Source organism: Chionomys nivalis, chromosome 5 (assembly GCF_950005125.1).
Source record: "Chionomys nivalis chromosome 5, mChiNiv1.1, whole genome shotgun sequence".
In the NCBI taxonomy this organism is placed as follows: Eukaryota; Metazoa; Chordata; class Mammalia; order Rodentia; family Cricetidae; genus Chionomys; species Chionomys nivalis.
This window is the reverse complement of record NC_080090.1, coordinates 70,451,444-70,470,779: the sequence shown is the minus strand read 5'-3', so window position 1 is coordinate 70,470,779 and position 19,336 is coordinate 70,451,444. Positions and strand designations below refer to the sequence as shown.

The 19,336-nt window shown below is 41.5% G+C and overlaps 2 protein-coding genes across 3 annotated transcripts in view; one reads left to right on the top strand and one right to left on the bottom strand.

Moving 5' to 3' along the window:
- The window catches only part of Tpr (translocated promoter region, nuclear basket protein), a 58,173-nt gene extending 54,797 nt beyond the window's left edge, over window positions 1-3,376 (top strand). Inside the window, exons 50-52 of the mRNA XM_057770989.1 lie at window positions 51-169; window positions 2,554-2,649; window positions 3,168-3,376. Coding sequence (XP_057626972.1) covers window positions 51-169; window positions 2,554-2,649; window positions 3,168-3,223 — 271 coding nt within the window. The 3' untranslated portion in view covers window positions 3,224-3,376. The remainder of the gene's footprint in view (window positions 1-50; window positions 170-2,553; window positions 2,650-3,167) is intronic.
- A 2-nt stretch (window positions 3,377-3,378) lies between these two features.
- Window positions 3,379-19,060, bottom strand: Prg4 (proteoglycan 4). Of its 2 annotated transcripts, XM_057770990.1 has the most exons (11): window positions 19,008-19,060; window positions 18,391-18,493; window positions 15,272-15,394; window positions 13,846-13,965; window positions 7,223-9,271; window positions 6,604-6,681; window positions 5,419-5,555; window positions 5,036-5,192; window positions 4,600-4,800; window positions 4,160-4,285; window positions 3,379-3,516 (listed from the first exon to the last, which is right to left on the bottom strand). In XM_057770990.1, the coding sequence occupies exons 2-11, from the start codon at window positions 18,464-18,466 to the stop codon at window positions 3,419-3,421; spliced, it is 3,165 nt and encodes a 1,054-aa protein (XP_057626973.1). In that variant the 5' UTR covers window positions 18,467-18,493; window positions 19,008-19,060; the 3' UTR covers window positions 3,379-3,418. The 2 variants fall into 2 exon arrangements, with proteins under 2 accessions (XP_057626973.1, XP_057626974.1); XM_057770991.1 differs by lacking the exon at window positions 15,272-15,394.
- Between the last annotated feature and the right edge of the window lie 276 nt (window positions 19,061-19,336).

Here is a 19,336-nt window from a genome sequence, read left to right as displayed (position 1 = left end):
TACTTTCTAGATTCCGTTTTACATTTTCTAATTAACATTTATTTTCTTAGTATTAGTTCAGAGGCAGGCCTAGAAATTGATAGCCAACAGGAAGAGGAGCCTGTGCAGGCATCTGATGAGTCCGATCTCCCCTCAACCAGCCAGGACCCTCCGTCCAGCTCTTCTGTGGGTAAGGACTGTGTACATGCAGCCTGCATTTATCCCCCTTGACTGCAGAGATGCTTACCAGAGACACAGCTCTCATGTCCACACTCCTGACTTGTAAAATACATTCCTTAATTTTTATAATTAAAAGGAGCTTATTACTGCGATAATTCAGATGTTCTGGCATTAATAGAAGCATGAAGATGGTAGATCCCCACCAGAAGAGTAGTTTACTTACATTTCATCCAGATAAACGGTGTCAGCACAGGTCCTGAAAAGTGTTTGCGTCTCCTAACTGCTACTTAGATTCTGTTTTTTTCTCAGATCCTATGACTTATTCACCTGTCTAAAGGTGCTCTTGAATTGGAGGGGTGGTTGTATTGGGAAGGAATCGAAGGAGTGTTTCCCTAGCTCTCCTGTTTGTGTCAGAGCATCTTTGAACTGGAGGCTTGGAGGTGGGGCTCCTTTTACTTCAAAACCATGCTTGAAGTTTACTAATCTAAAAAGTTGTCTTAAAGTTCTTAAATTTAACTTTGGAAAGATTATGTCTTTCCTATAATAAAAGATACTTCTGTAGGATGTGTATATATATATATATATATATATATATATATTTTTTTTTTTTTTTTTTTCATCTTTTGAGTATTAACTGTTTGTCAGGCTATTGTCAAGCCTTTTACACATACTATTTGGTTCTCACAACAAGCCAGTTTGGTCGGGTCCATTCCCTTTTTTTAGGTATGAAGACTAAAGCATAGGAAAGTTAAATTACTTCACAAGGTCATGTAGCTAATAAGCTTGTAGGCCAGGATGCAAGTTTTCCTCTAGACTCTCCACTCAATAAACCTGCATGCTAAGCTTTTAAATCTTAGAATGCATAAGGCAATTCACCTTCAGTTTTGAGGAAATTCACCTTTCATTTAAGGAAATGGAATACTCCATCCTGATGGTTATTCTGAAATTTTTATAGAACAATCATGTTGTGACAGACTTGCTTAATTGTATTTTACAGTCACATAATTTTGCTGTCCCCAGATTTCTTCCTATCCCTCTTAGTTGCTTTTCTGCCATTTCAACCAGTTGCTTATAGTTCTAGATTCAACTCTTTTGTCCAGATTTTAGCAGCTGGCTACTTTACATAGCCACATTTCATACTGAATCTCGTAGTCAAAACTGCAAATAGCTTTATGCACAAAAAGATCAGAAATTTTAAATATAATTATTAGTCCCGTTCATGTTCTCTAAGAATTGTCTTCCCTCAGTAGTAGAACTAGCCCTTGTGTGAGAAAATGTGGTTGGTTGTTACTAGAAAATAGAATGCCATTACATTAATCTTGTTCTCTGGCTGGGTACTCATTCAGCAAACTTGAATGTTTTACATAACTGGGAATTTCACAGAAAATGTGGCCAAGAAACTAACATTTGGAAAAGGATCAAAGCTCTGCAGTTGTATAAAGTCCCATAAGCCAATGGGTTGTGTCTGAGACGTTCAAAGTCAGCAAGGAGGTCATCATGACTGGAGCAGAATGAGGACTGAGACTGGGAAGCTTCTGATGAAGGAAAAGCACATAGATCTTCATCTTTGTTTTGAGTCTCGTAGAGATGGAACACAGTTGAAATTCTTCACGTAGATTAATGATGTGATGCTGTAGGCAGTTTGGCCATGATGTATAAAGAGACTAAAATTTAGTAATGAGCAGAAACAGCCAAATTTGGAAGCTGCTGAAATGCAGAGTAATGCCAGTGACTTGAACAAGATAGAGCTGTGTGGTTCTGGTGAGTTTGTTAAAACTTGAGCTGACAGGATTTGCGAATGATTTGATTTGCTAATGATTTAACTACAGAACTACAAGTCAGAGATGATAGGATATTTTTATCTTCTCTGGAATCTGATTCTTTGTTACCATAATATTCGCCTGCCACTGGCATCCTGTGTATACCAGAGAGTTGTCTTAAATAAAAACCTCCTGAGTTAGTTGAGTGGTTGAACAAATAAACTCCTATGTTTTTTTTCTCCAAGTAGATTGTTTTAATATTGTGTTTTGGTTTTGTTTTGGTTTTACTTTTTATTTCTGGTTTTGTTTGTTTTGAGACGGGATTTCTCTGTAACCTTGGTGCCTACCCTGGAACTAGCTCTTGTAGACTAGGCTGGCCTCAAACTTACAGAGATCCACCTGCCTCTGCCTCCCAAGTACTGGGACTAAAGGCGTGCGCCACCACCAATAGCCTTGTTTTTACTTTTTAATTGTACCAGTTTTTGTGTGTGTTTGTGTGATTGTTTAGTTTCCTTCCCTCTGAAGAAGCAAACTTGAATATTGAAAACAATGGGCACATCTGAGTTTGTGTACTGATCTAGTAATTAACTGTAGCAGCTTTGTTGTTAAAATTGTATCTTAATGCTTTCTTTAGATACTAGCAGCAGTCAGCCGAAGCCTTTCAGGAGAGTAAGACTTCAGACAACATTGAGACAAGGCGTTCGTGGTCGTCAGTTTAACAGACAGAGAGGTGAGTTTCCAACGTACAGATTAGTTGATGTGTGGGATGATAACATGTGCAACAGGTTTGAAAGGTAAATTGTAAGGATTGATTCATAATTACATGTTATAATGTGATGCTTAACAACCAGAAAGCTTCTTTAAAGCAGTTTATTTGTCATAGGTACAAAATAAATGTGTTTTTTACATACAATTGGTATCTTACTTTATTGGATCCAAAGAAAGATTTGGAAAATCTAAAGTGTTACCATGCTGTGTATTCATTGTACTAGCTCTACGTGTGTTCTTATGTTGTGAAGTGCTTTTTGTGCAATGAAAGTTTTGTGGCTGTTGTAGCTAGTAAAGAAATAACAAGATTTTAGTATTTCCATGTTTTCTAATGTAACTCATTAGTCTGCATTTACATCAGTACTAGTGACCCATTTATAATAACTGTTAATCAACATAGGGAATACCTTTTAATATTTATAATATCTTAGGTATTTCTGTTGACCATGAATGATGGCCTTTTATTATTTCCTTCTCCAGGTGTAAGCCATGCAGTGGGAGGAAGAGGAGGAATAAATAGAGGGAATATTAATTAAGTGACCTGTAAACTAGTAACACCTGTGAATAAGATTGGCAAATCTGTTTTAATATAATGATTGTCAAGTTGAGAAGTGTTTTGTATAAATAGGTATGCTCATTTCAACATTCTTTATTAATAAAATGTATTTCAATGTCAGAATTGATCATTGTTTTCTTCATTTCATTTTGGTGACTCTTCTTTGCCCATCAATCTAAGGACAGTTGTACCAGACTTTGGAGAGAGTCTGCCCAGAACGAGTAGTAATTGCTCTTGCTGTTCTAGTTGGCACATCGATGTTATAGTATTGATCTAAATGGGAAAGAGAAATCATCTTTTTAATTAAAAAAAAAGGTAAAACACTTGTTTATGTTGATTATTATATTCAAAGCAGTTTCATTTCCGTATGAAAAGTGATTTCACTAATTTTCTGGTGTGTGGTGGAGTGATCTTTCAGCATCCTTCAGTACTATTAGGGTCAGTGCTCCTTTATAAAATAAGTATTTAAAGAACCAGTTAATTTAAAAGATGATTCATTTGACTTTTATCGTTTCTAAAATACACTTCTTAGACATTCATATTATGGAATCACGGGTGGAATAATTTAGATAACTCGTCTTTTGAAAGATAAGTGTCCTAGTTAATATACTTTAGTTAATAAAACTCCGCTCCATGACTATCTTCTGCACCTCTAGACTGTATTGCTATATAGAATCCTCATTACCGCTGGTGATAGAAACAAGTGCCAGGTTTCTCCTCAGCTCCTAGCTGTGCGCTGCCGTCCGTTAAAGGAAGTTCGTGCCGCAGTCTCTCCCTCACATTGAGTGAGCACTGACGTGGGATTTCTTCCTTTCAGTCATGACTGTACACTTGCTATCTCCACTTAAATTATGTTTGTGCCTCCACCAGTGAGATCAACTTGGGAAGTTCCCGAAACTGTTCACATCCTGCTTACCTTTAGAAAAGGCATAGTAATCATAGCCGTCGGGTTTTCTAATGTTAGGCAGTGTTATTGCTGAGGTAACAACGTTTGGAAACCCTCTCCACATCGTGCTCACTTTGACTTCGTTATGGAGGAAACCTGCAGACAGAATTTGTGATAAGGTGTGTGAGATAGTTTACAGCCTTAGAGCTACATGAGCCCAGGTTCTGAATTGGCTCTCTGCTATGGCATTAGCACCTCACTGTTAGGACTGTCTTTAGGGTTAGAGATTTGTATACGGTGCTAGAATAAACTACTTCCTTTACCCACAAAGGAAAAACAAAGAATTAATCTTTGGTTATTACTTAGTAAGGCAAAGGGGTTTGTTTTACATCAGTAAGTTTGAATTGTTAGTACTTTTTGACCAATAACCTCCATCGTGATCAGAATTGTTGATATGATGAAAACATTACCCTTGTCTTGATAAACGACTCTCATGGGCAGCGAGTAATGGACTCTGACGGTGTGTGTCTGGAAAGGTCCAACAGCACGCTCGAAGCGGCGCCTCCTGACCTGCGCTGCCTGCCCGTACACCGAGTAGTTGATAGCAGGCCTCCGTCCAGTGCACTTCCTTGCGGGCTCGTGTTTATAGGTGTACTGCTGAACGTTGCCACCTGTTACGTTAGGAAAGTCACATAGCAAACAAAAACTTGGCTTAACCCACACAAAGGAATGGCTTAGGATTGCCTTTACATTTTTTGGTTGTTTTCATAAATATATAGAGAGAGATTTTTAATAATGGATATTTAATAATGGCTAAATTCTTATGTCCTGTAATATTTTTAGCAATAAAATACCAGCATCAGTTTTTAAAAAGCAGTGTCACGTTGCCAGCCATGTGATACAGACCTCTCTTGAAAAAGTACACGGATTCAGGCCTGTCCTTGTGCCTGGCAATTGAAAGAGCCGCCACTATCTTCCCTGTTAGTCCTCCGAAGCCTTTGACGATTTGTTTAGGATACCCGGCATCTTGTACATCATTAGTGAAGCGCCAGTACTGAGAATCCTGGTTATTAAAAAGAGAAGATGATGTTAAAGGATTTGTAGGCATGGTTCTGGAATTCATTCTGATTTCACTGTAGGGGAACACACTAACTTGGTTGAATTTGAATAAGCAGATGATAAATAGTATGAAATTACTTTCGAGAGATTCATTGTTTCCAAGTTGAAGGTTAAGATGAGTTAGGACAAGGTGCAACTGCATCTTTTTTTCCAAGCAATATTTCTGTTACCTTAAAGAAGAAAGTTTTCCCTTCACAGTTGCATCTAGTGAAAACAGTGTCAATAGGGGAAGGAATACCCCAGACTTCTGTAATCAGGCGTGGTGGCGATGGTGGTCTGAATGGATTTAGCATCCAGAAATAATGACCTAAAAATTACAGAGACATGTCAGCCTATAGTCTGAATACTAAAATAACGTCTCAACAGAAAAGACTGTGAATCCAACATGTTAAGTGCCTGGAAGTAGAGCCAAGTGAAAAAGAGAAAATTAATTCAGATAGTTAATTTTGAGGGTTTTGAGACCGTCTGTGCACACCAGGCTGACTTGAACTCAGAGATTCTACCTTCCTCCAGCTCCTGTGTGTTGGAATTAGCATACTCCTGCACCCACCTTGATTTTCACTTGATTTGGGTTAGGTTGGTTTGTTTGTATGTGTGGTCACTTGCAGGGTGTATGTGGAGGTCACAAAACAACTTGTGAGAATTGGCTTTCTCCTCCCACCATGTAGGTCCCAGAAGTCAGTACCGATCATCAGCCTTGACAGTGGGTACCTTCATCCACTGAGCCATTGCACCCACTCATTTGTCTACTTTCTCTGGAAAAGATCTTTCTGCCTTTGTGATGAACAGCTCTCTGGGTTTCAGTGTTGTTACTTTCTAGAATTAGAGTATAACTTAATGACTACTAAAATCTCTTAAACATTTACTATGTATGGTTTGTTTTTGTTCATACTTAATCTGTGTTCTAAGAGGGCTAAAATACCACCAGTCCAAGGGAAATCTACTTAATTCGCTGTTACTCTCAAACAAAAAGTACCGCTTAGGGGGAGGGATATGGGAGGTGGTGGAGGGGAAGAGACAGAAATCTTTAATAAATAAATAAATTAACAAAAAAAAAAAAGTACCGCTTTTCTTGCCTCACAATGGAGGCATACTTTTCTAAGAAAATAGGTCACGGAATGCAAATCTCTGTCATTCGACACTTTGAAATCCTATCACACAAACCTTCAGTAATTACAATTCTAGTATTTTTGTGTTTATGTGCCTAAATTAATCCATCCAATATTCTCATTTAGTGTAGAATCATGAGTCTGTTTCCCTTTAAAAGCACAACTCAGATTAGCTCACTGCTGACTTTGTGTTCAGGAATGCCAGTACAAAACAAAAGGAAGCACATTCGTGTACTGATAGCTCACCTCGAAATGCAACTAACGTCCCATTGCGCAGAGTCGTCAGTCCGTCCACTGGCTTACCGTTGCACAAATTGGTCTCATCTAAAACAAATCGGGAAAAGTTAATATAGAACAGATGGGAAACGCAGTTGGTTGTTTTCAAATCCTGTTTGCCCTTCTAAAATCTAGTAAGGTGAAAAGGAAGTGATATGGTTCCATAATTCCTCTTCCCTAACATGATTCAATAATAGTGAGGTGTAAGAGGCCAGGTTGTCCTGATCTTCATGTACATGAGCTATTTATTGGACATTTGAACTGTTTTCAGTTACTACCCTGGGGTTGAGTTAGAAAAGGAAATGTTTTTTTTTTCTTCTTTACATTATGCTCTCTGAAGGATAAAGTCCTAGCTAACTAAATTATTTTGACATTCTACACCCCATTTCCGCTTACAACAGACCTGTCCAGACTTCACCAACACTATGTTTCTGACACTTATTACCACTCATTGTCCTGCAGACTAAGTATACTGTGCTTGTTCTTCCCCTGCACGCCTGTAGGAAGCTGTCATCAAACTTGATAAGATCCCAGTTAAGAGTTCCAGACCATGGATCTCAACAACAGGAAAGTAACTCATTCTTAGTACCTGAGAGCATGGGATTGGTGCTAATGCCATGGTTGAGTGCGCCGGCCAAGTGATCAGTGCCTGGAATCACGATGGGGGAGAGCACAGGAGGCCTGGGGATCATGAGAGGTTTTCCTTCTTCACCTTCGTCCGCATCTTCATGGTCTGGGTCTACGTCAGCTGTTTCTAAGTCTGGAGTCCGCTTAGGGCTGGCAGTGGTTGGCAGCACGACTCCTAAAGGAGTGGTATTCAGTTCAGGCACTGCCGAAGTCTTCAGAGGAGATGGCGTCGTTTTTGGTTTTTTCTCTTTTTTTGTCTTTGGCTTTTTGGTAGAGGCGGGCTTCTTAGGTGCTTTGCTTGGCTTTTTGGTAGAGCTGGGCTTCTTGGGTGCTTTGCTTGGTTTCTGGGGTTTCAGAGTTGTCTTAGGAGCGTCAGGATCTTCTGCTGCAGGGGTTGTTTCTTCAGGTTTGTCCGGAGTCTCTTCAGCTGGAGCAGTTACTTTGGGTGCGAGAGTTGTTGTTTTCAGAGTCGTAATTTGGGGTGATGTGGTGTCTTGAGTTGTAGGCTTTCCTTGTGTGGTGGCGCTTGCTTCTGACTCAGTAGTCTCTTCTGGTTTAATTGTTGTCTTCTTAGGGGCAACAGTTGTAGTTTTGGGTGGGTCTTTTTCTGTTGCCTTCTCTTTAGCTGCTGTAGTCATTTCAGGTTTGCTTACCTCGGGAGTCTTAGTTGGTGACACAGTGGGTTCCTTGGGACTGTCTTCAAGAGCCTTTGGTGTGGGTGCTTCAGGAAACTCAGGAGTTACTTCAGCAGGAGTCTTGGGAGTTGTGGGTGCAGGCTCTTTAGAACTGGCAGGAGCTGGTTCCTTGGGGGTGGTGGGCTCAGGCTCCTTGGGGGTCGTGGGAGCTGGTTTCTTGGGGGTTGTGGGTTCAGGCTCCTTGGGGGCTGTGGGTTCAGGCTCTTTAGGGGTCGTGGGTGCTGGTTCCTTGGGGGCAGTGGGTTCGGGCTCTTTAGGGGTCGTGGGTACTGGTTCCTTGGGGGTGGTGGGTTCAGGCTCCTTAGGGGTTGTAGGTGCTGGTTCCTTGGGGGTGGTGGGTTCAGGCTCCTTAGGGGTTGTAGGTGCTGGTTCCTTGGGGGTGGTGGGTTCAGGCTCCTTAGGGGTTGTGGGTGCTGATTCCTTGGGGGTGGTGGGAGCTGGTTCCTTGGGGGTCGTGGGTTCAGGCTCCTTGGGGGTGGTAGGCTCAGGCTCCTTAGGAGTCGTGGGAGCTGGCTCCTTGGGGGGGGTGGGCTCAGGCTCCTTAGGAGTCGTGGGAGCTGGTTCCTTGGGGGTCGTGGGCTCTGGCTTTTTAGTGGTCGTGGGAGCTGGTTCCTTGGGGGTCATGGGTTCGGGTTCCTTAGGGGTCGTGGGAGCCAGTTCCTTGGGGGTCGTGGGCTCAGGCTTTTTAGTGGTCGTGGGAGCCGGTTCTTTCGGGGTCGTGGGCTCAGGCTCCTTAGGGGTCGTGGGTGCCGGTTCCTTGGGAGTGGGTTCAGGCTTTTGGGGAGTGGTAGGAGTAGGTTCCTTGGTTGTAGTTACAGGCATCTTGGTGGTAGTGGGAGCTGGTTCCTTTGTAGTAGTGGGTACTGGCTTCTTGGTGGTAGTGGGAGCTGGTTCCTTTGTAGTAGTGGGTACTGGCTTCTTGGTGGTTGTGGGAGCTGGGTTCTTGGAGGTGGTAGGTGTAGGAGATGTGGGTGCAACATCTTTATTCTCTGCACTCCGTATTTCTTTCGCTGAAGTAGTTTTCTCTTTTTTACTGGTGGAAGTCTGTGTATTTGTTGCAGTAGTCTCCTTCGTTTCCACTGCTGTCTCTTTGTTGGAAGTTGAAGATGCCTCTTTGGATGTCTCAGAATTAGGAGCAAGACTGGGTTTGGGACTTGCAGGTTTTGCTGCTGTAGTCTTGGGAGATGGAGTGGTAGGATTGTCAGGAGCTGGGGTGAGCTTGGGTTCACCATTATCCTGTCCACTTCCAGCTTCATCTACGACGGGAGGTTCTGGATTAGGTTCCTTTTTAGGGGGAGGTTTCTTGTTATCTTTCTCTAGAGAAGGAAATAAAAGTTGTTATTTCGAATACTTTTTTCTCTCTCTAATAGTAACATAAAGATCATTGACTAGGTATGTGTCAGTAGGCAAATTGCTAACCTTTAATGCGTCTGTTAATGTATGGTAAATTTTCTGTATTTGGAGACTTACTGAGTAAATGTGGCCAACAGATGAAACCACAAATGAAGCCCTAAATATAAATACATGGAAGACAGTAGCAGCTTGCAGCCAGCAAAGTCATCAGTGGCATAAATCCATGTCTGTGTTCGTTTCTTTACCTCACTTGGTCCACCATGCCACCCATGCCACCCACTCCCTTCCATATTGTTCATTGTTGTCGCTTCTTCCTGGAAACTTGAGTGCAAACTCTTGTAGCTTCTTTGCACTAACTCCTACAAAGGCCTCTACAACTGACTAAGGATTTGGCTCCAATCTTCCCAAAGGTTTCTGATGAACCTAGTTGCCATGCGTAGGGCTGTTGACTGATTCTTTTCAAATGCACACCTGAACTCGATAGTCCCAGAAGACATAGACAACTAGAGTGCCAGGGCAATAGACTGTACTTAAGACTCCCCACAGCAGCTGCCCCTTAGGGGAGCCAAGCAAAAAGCATTTCACTGATACAAACTCTGTTTAGCAAACTTGTATTGCACGTCCATTGTGAGCAGGATTCTTTGAAGGAATTGAAGTGAGACTATCTGGCTATTAGGGTATAAGGAAGGTTATAAGAAACTGTGGCCACCCAGGGAGATGTTCCTCAAAATTCCAGTACTTACTATAAGAGAAAGAATATATTTTAGAATTTCAGGAAATACAAAGATCAGGTGGAATCCCTTCCCAGGAAATAATAGCCTATTTAACTTGCAGAGAGAAGTGAGACTCACGACTTTAAAAGTTAGAAAAATAATAAAGATCTATATAGCAGGAATGATAATCTTGCCTTTCCCTAGAGGTTTAAGAGAATGTCAAGGACTAATGTTGGGGAAACACTGAGTTTTTGTTAAAGAAAACCATAGAAGAGAAAACAAAAGCTGGAGGTAGAATGGAAAAACACGGTGATCAGCTAGACAGGAATTCTAACAGACTGCCACAAACTGTTGTCGCTGCTACCAGACTGCATCCAGTCACTACTCCAGCGTCTTCGGATTCCTGGCTGTACAGGCTGGCTTAACTGCATACCACTGAGTCTCTGTAAGGTGTCTTCATTTCATACTTTCTAAACTGAATGTTTCCATAGTTACACGCTCCCCAAATAGCAAAATCTCAAACCATTCTATCAACACATTACTTTTTAAAAATAATTGTTTAGCATGGCATTGATAGAGTCTTTGATCTTTATCAATGCTCAAACCTTTTGGGTTCTTCTGTAATTCTCTATTAGCTGAATTTTTGGAAGACTTGATTTTCCGAATAGTTGAAGAGGAAGAAGAGGAGGAGGAGGAGGACTCTTGATTTTCAGAAACAGAATGTTCTATAAATCAAATAAAAAATTTGATCACACCAATTGTGATTTAGAACAAAGCAAAAAAGACTGCTGGTCCATACACAACAAGAAATGCTGATAACTGGCCTTCGAGAGTTGTAGTCTGCTGTCATTTTATGGGTAATGTAACTACTTGCTTTGTAAAGCTGTCAATCAAAAGCAAGGCACCTGAATTGATTGCATATACTAACAATAGAACTTTCTCCTTATTTTCCCACACCTACTAAAAGTTATACAATCTAATTCTATAAAAAATAGAGGAAAAAATTCTTTCATTTTTTTACAGTGAGATTTGCCTCTTCTGATAAAGACCACCCATGCCGGGTTTGGTAAACAAGGGCTAAAAATATCCAAGGGTTTATATTTTAGCTGAAATTTTAGCATAAATCAAGTAAAGAAACAAAAAACCATGAGCCCTCCATGGCTCAAAAGATCACCCTCTGAGGCTATTCATATGAATAGTCCACCTACAGGTATTTCAGTTCAGAAATGTCCTGTAGTGATGTTTGTCATCTTCCTACCTTCTGTTATTTCCTCTGATTCTACAACTTTCTTAGTCTTCTTTTTTGGTGATTTGGGTGAGCGTTTGGTGGTTGATTTGATGATGGGAGATGCTCTTGGAGGCGGAGGTGCAGTCTTTGGAGGTGGTGACGTGGGATTATGCACTGAGCCAAGCAAGACAGGTCGGTTAACATTGGTTTAGACTCCTCAGCAGTGCTAACTGAAAAGCTCGGATGCATGTGGCTTCAGGAGGGGACGCTGCTAAATGTCAGGACAGGACAGCTGTAGCCCAACACAAAGAACTCCAGTAATTCTGAGGACACATTGCTATAAAATAGGATTCTCAAACTGGGAAATTATGCTAGAAAGCAGGTTTTTTTTTTTTTTTTTTTTTTTTTTTTTTGGCTTTGGAGCCTGTCCTGGAACTAGCTCTTGTAGACCAGGCTGGTCTCAAACTCACAGAGATCCGCCTGCCTCTGCCTCCGAGTGCTGGGATTAATGGCGTGCGCCACCACCACCCGGTGGGAGCCAACGTTCTAAACGCTAGTCGTATACTTCTCCAGGTGTCTACCTTTTCGATCTTGGAATATAGGCCAGACTACGGAACCTTTTCCCATCTGTGAAGTGAAATGCGTGTGCAGCGTTGCGGAAGAGAAGTGACCACCTATGTCATTGTATGAGTCTCTCCTGTCTTGCCATCATCCCACAATTACAGAAATAATACAGCACACGGATAATGGGAAAAATCATGCCCTAGTCAACTCTAGTATATCTTTCCTGTTTTCATATGCATTTAAGTCAAATAGTGCCAGTTTGCCCTGAGTTTTATTATAAACGTTGTACAGGTATATTTTGAAGATTTCACACCTCCACGTTACACTTTTCCACAAATGAGTTGCCCTTCCCAAGCTAACACACACGAATGGTTTGGTGTATGTCTCCTTTGCCTTTTATTCCCTCCTCCCACACCTTAACATTTAAAAAGGGGGCATGGGGCAACACTGGGGATCAGAAGGAAAGAGAGGGATAGGAGACGGGAAAGACAAGAGTTCCGTCCACCGCTATTCCCACTGTCTCCTCAGAGCTCCTCTTCTGGCTTCCAGGAACTGGGCACTGTACCTCGCCCTCTTTCTCCTCCCCTCCTAGCAAGATGCCAAGTTGAGTAATAGTTCTGGCGGGTACTAGTTAGTGAGCGTGGCCAAAACAGATAACAACCTTTCCGGCTCCTCTACCCATGGTGGGAGGCAACTGGGCTGATATGACTCCTGTCAGTTCTCAAAATGTTGCAGTTTCTCAGTAGACCCCAATAACCCGTGTTTATGGCAACCCTGAAGCAACTTCTCTGTTTCCATCCTGCTTTAGTGAGGTTCCGAAGCTCTGGGTGGGCCATTAGTTTTCAGCTGGGAGCCTGACTGGCTTCCTGAAATCTGTGAATGGAGTTTCTGTGCATTACCTCCATTCTTTCCTCTTCCTGCCTAACCTCAGATCTACTTCAGAAGCACAGAGACCTATGTGCAGTTAAAATGGTCTGGCCGTGTCTTCACTCAATCTCCCTACCCATCCTTTGCCAAAACAACTGCTTGGTGTATTGGGGAGGTAGGGTGTTGGTTTGTTTTCTTTGTTTGGTTTTGGCTTGTCTCTTAGCCAAAATAATTATCAAAGTGGTGAGTAGATATCCATATCCCCATCCCGGTGCCTTCTGAAAGCTGCGGGATTGCTGACCTCTGGGGTTTTGAAATAAGGGTGGTGTCTCCAGTGTTTTTAGAATACTTCCTGTAAAAATATTGAACAGTTAAGAAACAGCCCTCAACTCTGATTGGGTTTCCGCCATTCTAAACATAGAAGAGGCACAGCCAAAGAAAAATATGATCCAGTTATGCAAGCAATGCTTATCTCAATTTTACCTCCACTGATATTCACATTTTGACAAAGAATGGTTAAGAAGAAATATTGGAGAAGAAAGTATTCTATTATTTTATCTTGTAAGGAAATAAGGATGGGCTGTTGTTATACTGTGAGAGGATTCCTTCAGGTTTGGTGGCCAGAGAAGGTTTTTAAGTGAGACCGTCCCTTTTTATTGAATTTGTCCTGCACTGGCTTTGTGTAAAGACCGCTGAGAGGACTGTAGGGATGCGCAGGCACACATAATTAATTGAGGTACCAACTTTTTAGCAGATTTTCCTGTAGATTTGGTGACGAGTTAATTTATACAAAAAACTAGAAGCGTTCTGTCTTTAAAAACATATACCCAGTACATTTAGGCTCAGAGCACAAAAAGCTCTACGGACAACTGGTTCTGTTCCGGCGATCCCTTTAGGTGGGGACAAGATATAAAGTGGGAAAGACGCACCTTAGGAGGTGAAAGCCTGTCCCCTTAGCCCACGTCCCCCTTGCTAGTGAACTAGAGGTCATTGCGAGGTTCCCGGTGGACGGTGCTTTTCTTTGTCTTTGTAAAACCAAACTATTAGGAAGCAACTTTTACATTAGTAAAATCAAGACTTTAGATGTGTGTTAGACATCACTGAAGCCAAGGTGTGTCCTGGGCTGGCTATGCTGAGCAGCGCTGGCTAGCGCCATGGTCCTTACCTTCTTCACAGAAACTCGCATAATCGTCACAGCACTTGCCAAACTCTTTACACTGGGAGTCGCAATCACACTCCCTCCCTCGCTGGAAGGACTCGAAGCAGCGGCCTTTGCAGGAGAGCTCTGCCCAGAGCAAAACGGGCAACATGGATTATTAGTCACAAAGCCACACTGACGCATCTTGTAGCATTTCCCTTCCGACAACTGACCCGTGTCCCAAGGGTGCACTTCTACGTCTCTTATTTGGAATTCGGAGTGCGCACATCATCTAGTCTTAAAAATTGAATTTAAGAGGATGATGTCCAAATAGAGACAGCCTAAGTCAGGGAAGAAATCTGATAAGTTGGGGCATCGTTCTTTCCCTTGTAAACCAGCAGGAGGCATCCTGATGCTGCCTGAGTCCTGTACATGTGTAGACACAATAGAAAACTGGGGACTATCGTTAGACCAGACTGCCCTTCATACGAGGTCCTTCATCCTCTCCTCACACCTACAAGTCTTTGTAATAGATTTGTAGTCATTGAATCTCTCTGTCTTATAACAATATAGCCCAGGAAACTAGCTGAGCAGGCCACTGTTCAGGCCCCAAATTACTTACAATGCAGACACTCTTGAGATGAAAACCTGGGCAGAGAATAAGACTGAAAGGTTTCAGTTAATGCCACGGTGTAGACTGTGACACATGGCCTGCTGTTCCAGAGAAAACTCGGTGGAAGCTACGATGATTTAACCAAGGCCTGCTTGAACTACTTCACCCAACGCTCAGCCTTACAGCACTATCATTACCACTGCCACATGCAAATTTTAATGCACATATTAACTTTCATAGACTTTAATTATAGTTTTCATAAACTGAATATTATATTGGTCTGCATCTATTATAAGAAATGACCCAACTAGTGTTCAATTGAAATACCACTCATGATTCAGAACTTTTGGGCTTTGAAATTCATTAGTTAACCTTGCTATTTGTTTGCTCTTTAAAATATCCTCTTTAAAAACACATTTAATACCCAAAGTTCAAATAGCATATGTAAGTATTCTATGTCTACTGCTCCTTTCCTGAGACTATCTGAAAGGCTCGATCTCTAAGCCATCAAAAGTCAACTGTTGGCGAAGAAGTATGCTTTCCTTTTTACTCGATGCCTACCAAGTCACATTATTAAGGCCCAATTAAGACATTTTACATGCAAGCACTTGATACATATGTGCAAGTGACAAGTGCCCAGGCTTCTGTCCATGACCCAACCCCAGAAATCAGAAGCTTTGGAACCATCCGTAGGTATGGTGCACTTAAACGTTTATGCAAGTGAAGGGACAGGCACTTGAACAGAGGTGGAGGGAGAGGAACAGAGCTGCAGAGGGTGCCAAAGCAGGTAAAGGAACGAACAACGGGCTTGACAGACGACGCCCAGCTCTCAGAACGTACCTGTAGTGCAGACTCTCTTGAAATCAGGGCAGCACTCCATGTAGTGTTGGCAGTTAAAATCACAGTTGCAGGTGGCATCTCTAGAATACCCTTCCCCACATCTCCCTGCACAGCTTGGCAAGTCTAAAAGTACACAATACTAGGGTAAACACGGCCAAACTACTTAGAAAAGGGGAGGTCTACTCAGGAGGATAAAGTCATCCAAGAGGGAGAACCTTACCCACTGGTCAGTGCTGGGAATCGTGCACAGCACTGGGCCTAGCTGATACCGGGGTGAGCCTTTGTGTGGCCTTAGTCATGCCATTTTATTCTTCACAAGACTGGGGTGATGAATGTACCATGGAAGCTAAGTAATGCTTCCACGAGGAGCAGTAATCCTGGGGGGAAGGTGGCCATTACAGCTGCACAATGCTTCTATTGTGGTTACCGGTGGCCATTTTTTGAGCAGCTCTATGGCAGAATCTGAGCCATACATTCTATCCAAAGCTTAGGAAAATGTTTCCAAGAAAGTAGCCCTATCTAAGATAAAAAAGGGCGACTGACATAGGTGGTGGTGCACGCTTTTAATCCCAGCACTCGGGAGCCAGAGGCAGGGAAATCTCTGTGAGTTCAAGGCCAGCCTGGTCTACAGTGAGCGTTCTAGGACATCCAGGGCTTCACAGAGAAATCCTTTCTCAAAAACAAAAAAGACAAATTTGAATAACTTGCCCAGTGACACACAGCTAGTTACTATATGTATATGCAAATATATATATACATATATATGTGTGTGTGTGTGTATAATATATACTAATATATATCCCTTATTTGCATAACCCCTTTACTTTTATAAATGCCCTGATTTGGGATAATCAATTATATAGTCATCCTAAACAGATAGTCCATTTCAAGCTCAAACCCATATATCTGAATTTGAAGCATGAGCCTTCTCCACTAATTGCACTGCCTCTCACTCTCAGTGGTGAACCTAGAACAGGCTGGCTAGGCGAGCGCAGACTCTTCCAAGAGCTCTCTGTCAATAGGAATAAGCGAGAACGAAATAAGATCTGGGTGGGGATATAAAGGTCATGAACTGAGTGCTTGTGATGGGATGGAATAATTAGCCTCAAATATTTCTAAACACCATTTGAGAGATAACACTGTGAAATCCTCCCCAGGAGATAACAGCATGAATGTAACAAAGGAATCCACTTCTGGAATGGCCTAATCTGTAGGGGGATATCGAAATACACTGGAAAAAAAATCTCAAGAGAATCCAGGAAAGTTAAGTCTTAATACACATATATATAAGAAACAATAAAGAGTAGGATAACTTGTAGAATGGTTGCTTACATACATATGTGCACAATACACACAAAAATGCATATATAGTGTATGTATATAAATACATATATTATATATAAAGGGAAAAGAATGAGAAGAGGTTGAGAAGGCAAGAAAAGCAGACAAAACAACATCAAGAGATTATTCTTTTACACTTAGATTTCTAGAACAAATCCACTTATTTATAATAGATGGTCTGTTATAGCCTCATATTAACTGCTATTTATTTAAACCACTGTGTGTGTGTGTGTGTGTGTGTGTGTGTGTGTGTGTGTGTGTGTGTGCGCGCACATGTGGAGGCCAGAGGTTGATGCCAGATTTTCTCTGTCACTTTCTGCCTTATTTTCTTGGCTAGGATCTCTCATTGAGCCTGGAGCTTGCAGGGTTAGTCTGCTTGGCTAGTGAGTTCCAGGGTCAGCCTGTCTTGGCTCCCAGAGCTAGGGTTACATACGCCTACTGCTGTGCCTCGCTTTCCATGCAGGTGCTAAGGATCTGAAGTCCCGTTCTCATGTTGTGCATCAGACAGTTTGCCACCAAGCCATCATCTCCCCGTTCCACTGATTATAATTATACTTATAAGTTTATTTATTTAAAAAGAACTTTCAATAGATAAGCATTGTTTCAGAAAGAAACGGGGTGGCTTAGGAGGCACCCAGTTTGAGTCTTAATACCAAATGAAACTGAAGGGCCTGAGACAGGGAGTGTGGCCATCACTCCTCACTCAGCATTTAGGTTTGATTTCGGGGTTTGTCCTCCTTGTCTTATCTGGGTGACTCTGAAACCATGCCTGAGCAAGCAAGCAGTCATCTCTCATGTTCAGGGTCAATGAAAAATGTTAGACATTTCACTAGAAATGTCTATTTTAAAAATAAAACTTCACTGTAATAATGATAGATATTGATTTTCTTCTCTCATGCTGTGTATGTTGAGGGGAAAAGCTGAAGTTACATATTGTTATGGCTAAACAGCTTCTATCTCTACCATAACTATGATGAGTGTCCACCAAGGACCTCTATAAGAATAACATACTATTCGCCTAGGACAGACTCTGAAGGACGGAACAATGTTACAAGAAATAGCACTCAGCTTTATACAAGCCCATAATGGGGTGGTTGCCCCTGCAAGGAAGAGAGTGTTTAAGGCTCATAAAATTCCATATGAAACACTGTAAATGTACTTTATAATATGCTATTTATGCTGACATGATGATAAAGTAAGTTATTTATAATGATTCACTTGATGTGAAAGTTTGGTTAAATCGGTCAACATACCAGCAAATGTTATTTGAATGTTATATTTTCATTTCTTTTGATGGGTTTTTTTGTTTTTTTTGTTTTGTTTTGTTTTGTTTTGTTTTTTTTTTTTGGTTTTTCGAGACAGGGTTTCTCTGTAGCTTTGGTTCCTGTCCCGGAACTAGCTCTTGTAGACCAGGCTGGCCTCGAACTCCCAGAGATCCGCCTGCCTCTGCCTCCAATGATGGTCTTGTGTAGCTCTGGCATAGTTTTGCTATATAAATGTCTGTGATTTTTTTTTTTTAATTTTGGAGGAAAACTGAATAATCAGAATAAGAACGCTATTCTATCAAAATTCAGAACTCCCTCAAAGCTCTTACAGTGCCAGGGTGAGAATTCCAAAACACACAAATATACTGTGTGTGTTTCAACTTGAGGGTTGCAAATTGTTCGACTCAAGCAAATATATATGTTTCCGAATATATTTTCTTTTGTTGTCACAAAGCCCCACTGGGGGCTTAGCAACAATGGCTGGACAGAAGCATTTTGTGATGGTGAAGTTACCTTGAGATGAAACTTGTTGAATCAAGAAGGCAGGCAGCAGCAGCGACAAGCAGATGGGAAGTATTTTCCACCCCATGGCAGGTCTCCGATGAGACACCCTTGCCTGAAATAAAAATACAAGCATCAGAAACGTGCCTTTAATCTCACTACTGCATAATGTGTGCAGCGTGCACAGCATCCAGAAACTTTCCAAACATAAGTCAATAATAATCCACTTCATCCTTAAAACAGAACTTCTGAGAAAGTAGTTGATCATCATGTTTAATATGATACAGAACAAGACAACTCAATTAAATTACCAACCACTATAACACCCCCAGAATAATAGCAGAAAAATAGACTAATTTTATAACTCTGTTGGAGGAGTCGTCTGTACTTACAGTGCAAGGCTTAAATCATATCCTGAAGATAAAATGACCAGCTTCAATAAAATTGAGATTAACAAGAGCAGTAGATCTTCCAGCTTTCCCTTAACTCAGTATAAATTCATAGGCTTCCAACAAGTACCTCGCATAGTTACGGTTCTCTTCTAAAATTTCTAACTTCTGTCCCTTTTCAAACACATTTAGTGAAGACATACTTAATGCTGCAAAAAGCAGGTTAACCTTGACACTTACCTGAGAAAGGAGAGATGAATTTCTCCACTGTTGCTGGAAATCTTATATACCAGTGCAAATGGATTGGGATGAACCAATTAGTCCAAAGGTTAAGCAAAATCAACAGTGACAACCTATGAAATCAAGCTTTCCTCATTTGTTGGCCAGGGGCCCAGACGACTAGACTTAGGCAACATCTGGAAAACACTCCCATTAAGAAAAATGACTACTACAAAATAAAGTTAGATTTATTGGCCAAAACACATTTCTAATTTCTAAGTGAAGTGGACAAACTGTTCCGAGATGGTAAATCACTTTGGAAGCCTTTGACTAGAGTGCAAAGCAGCAAT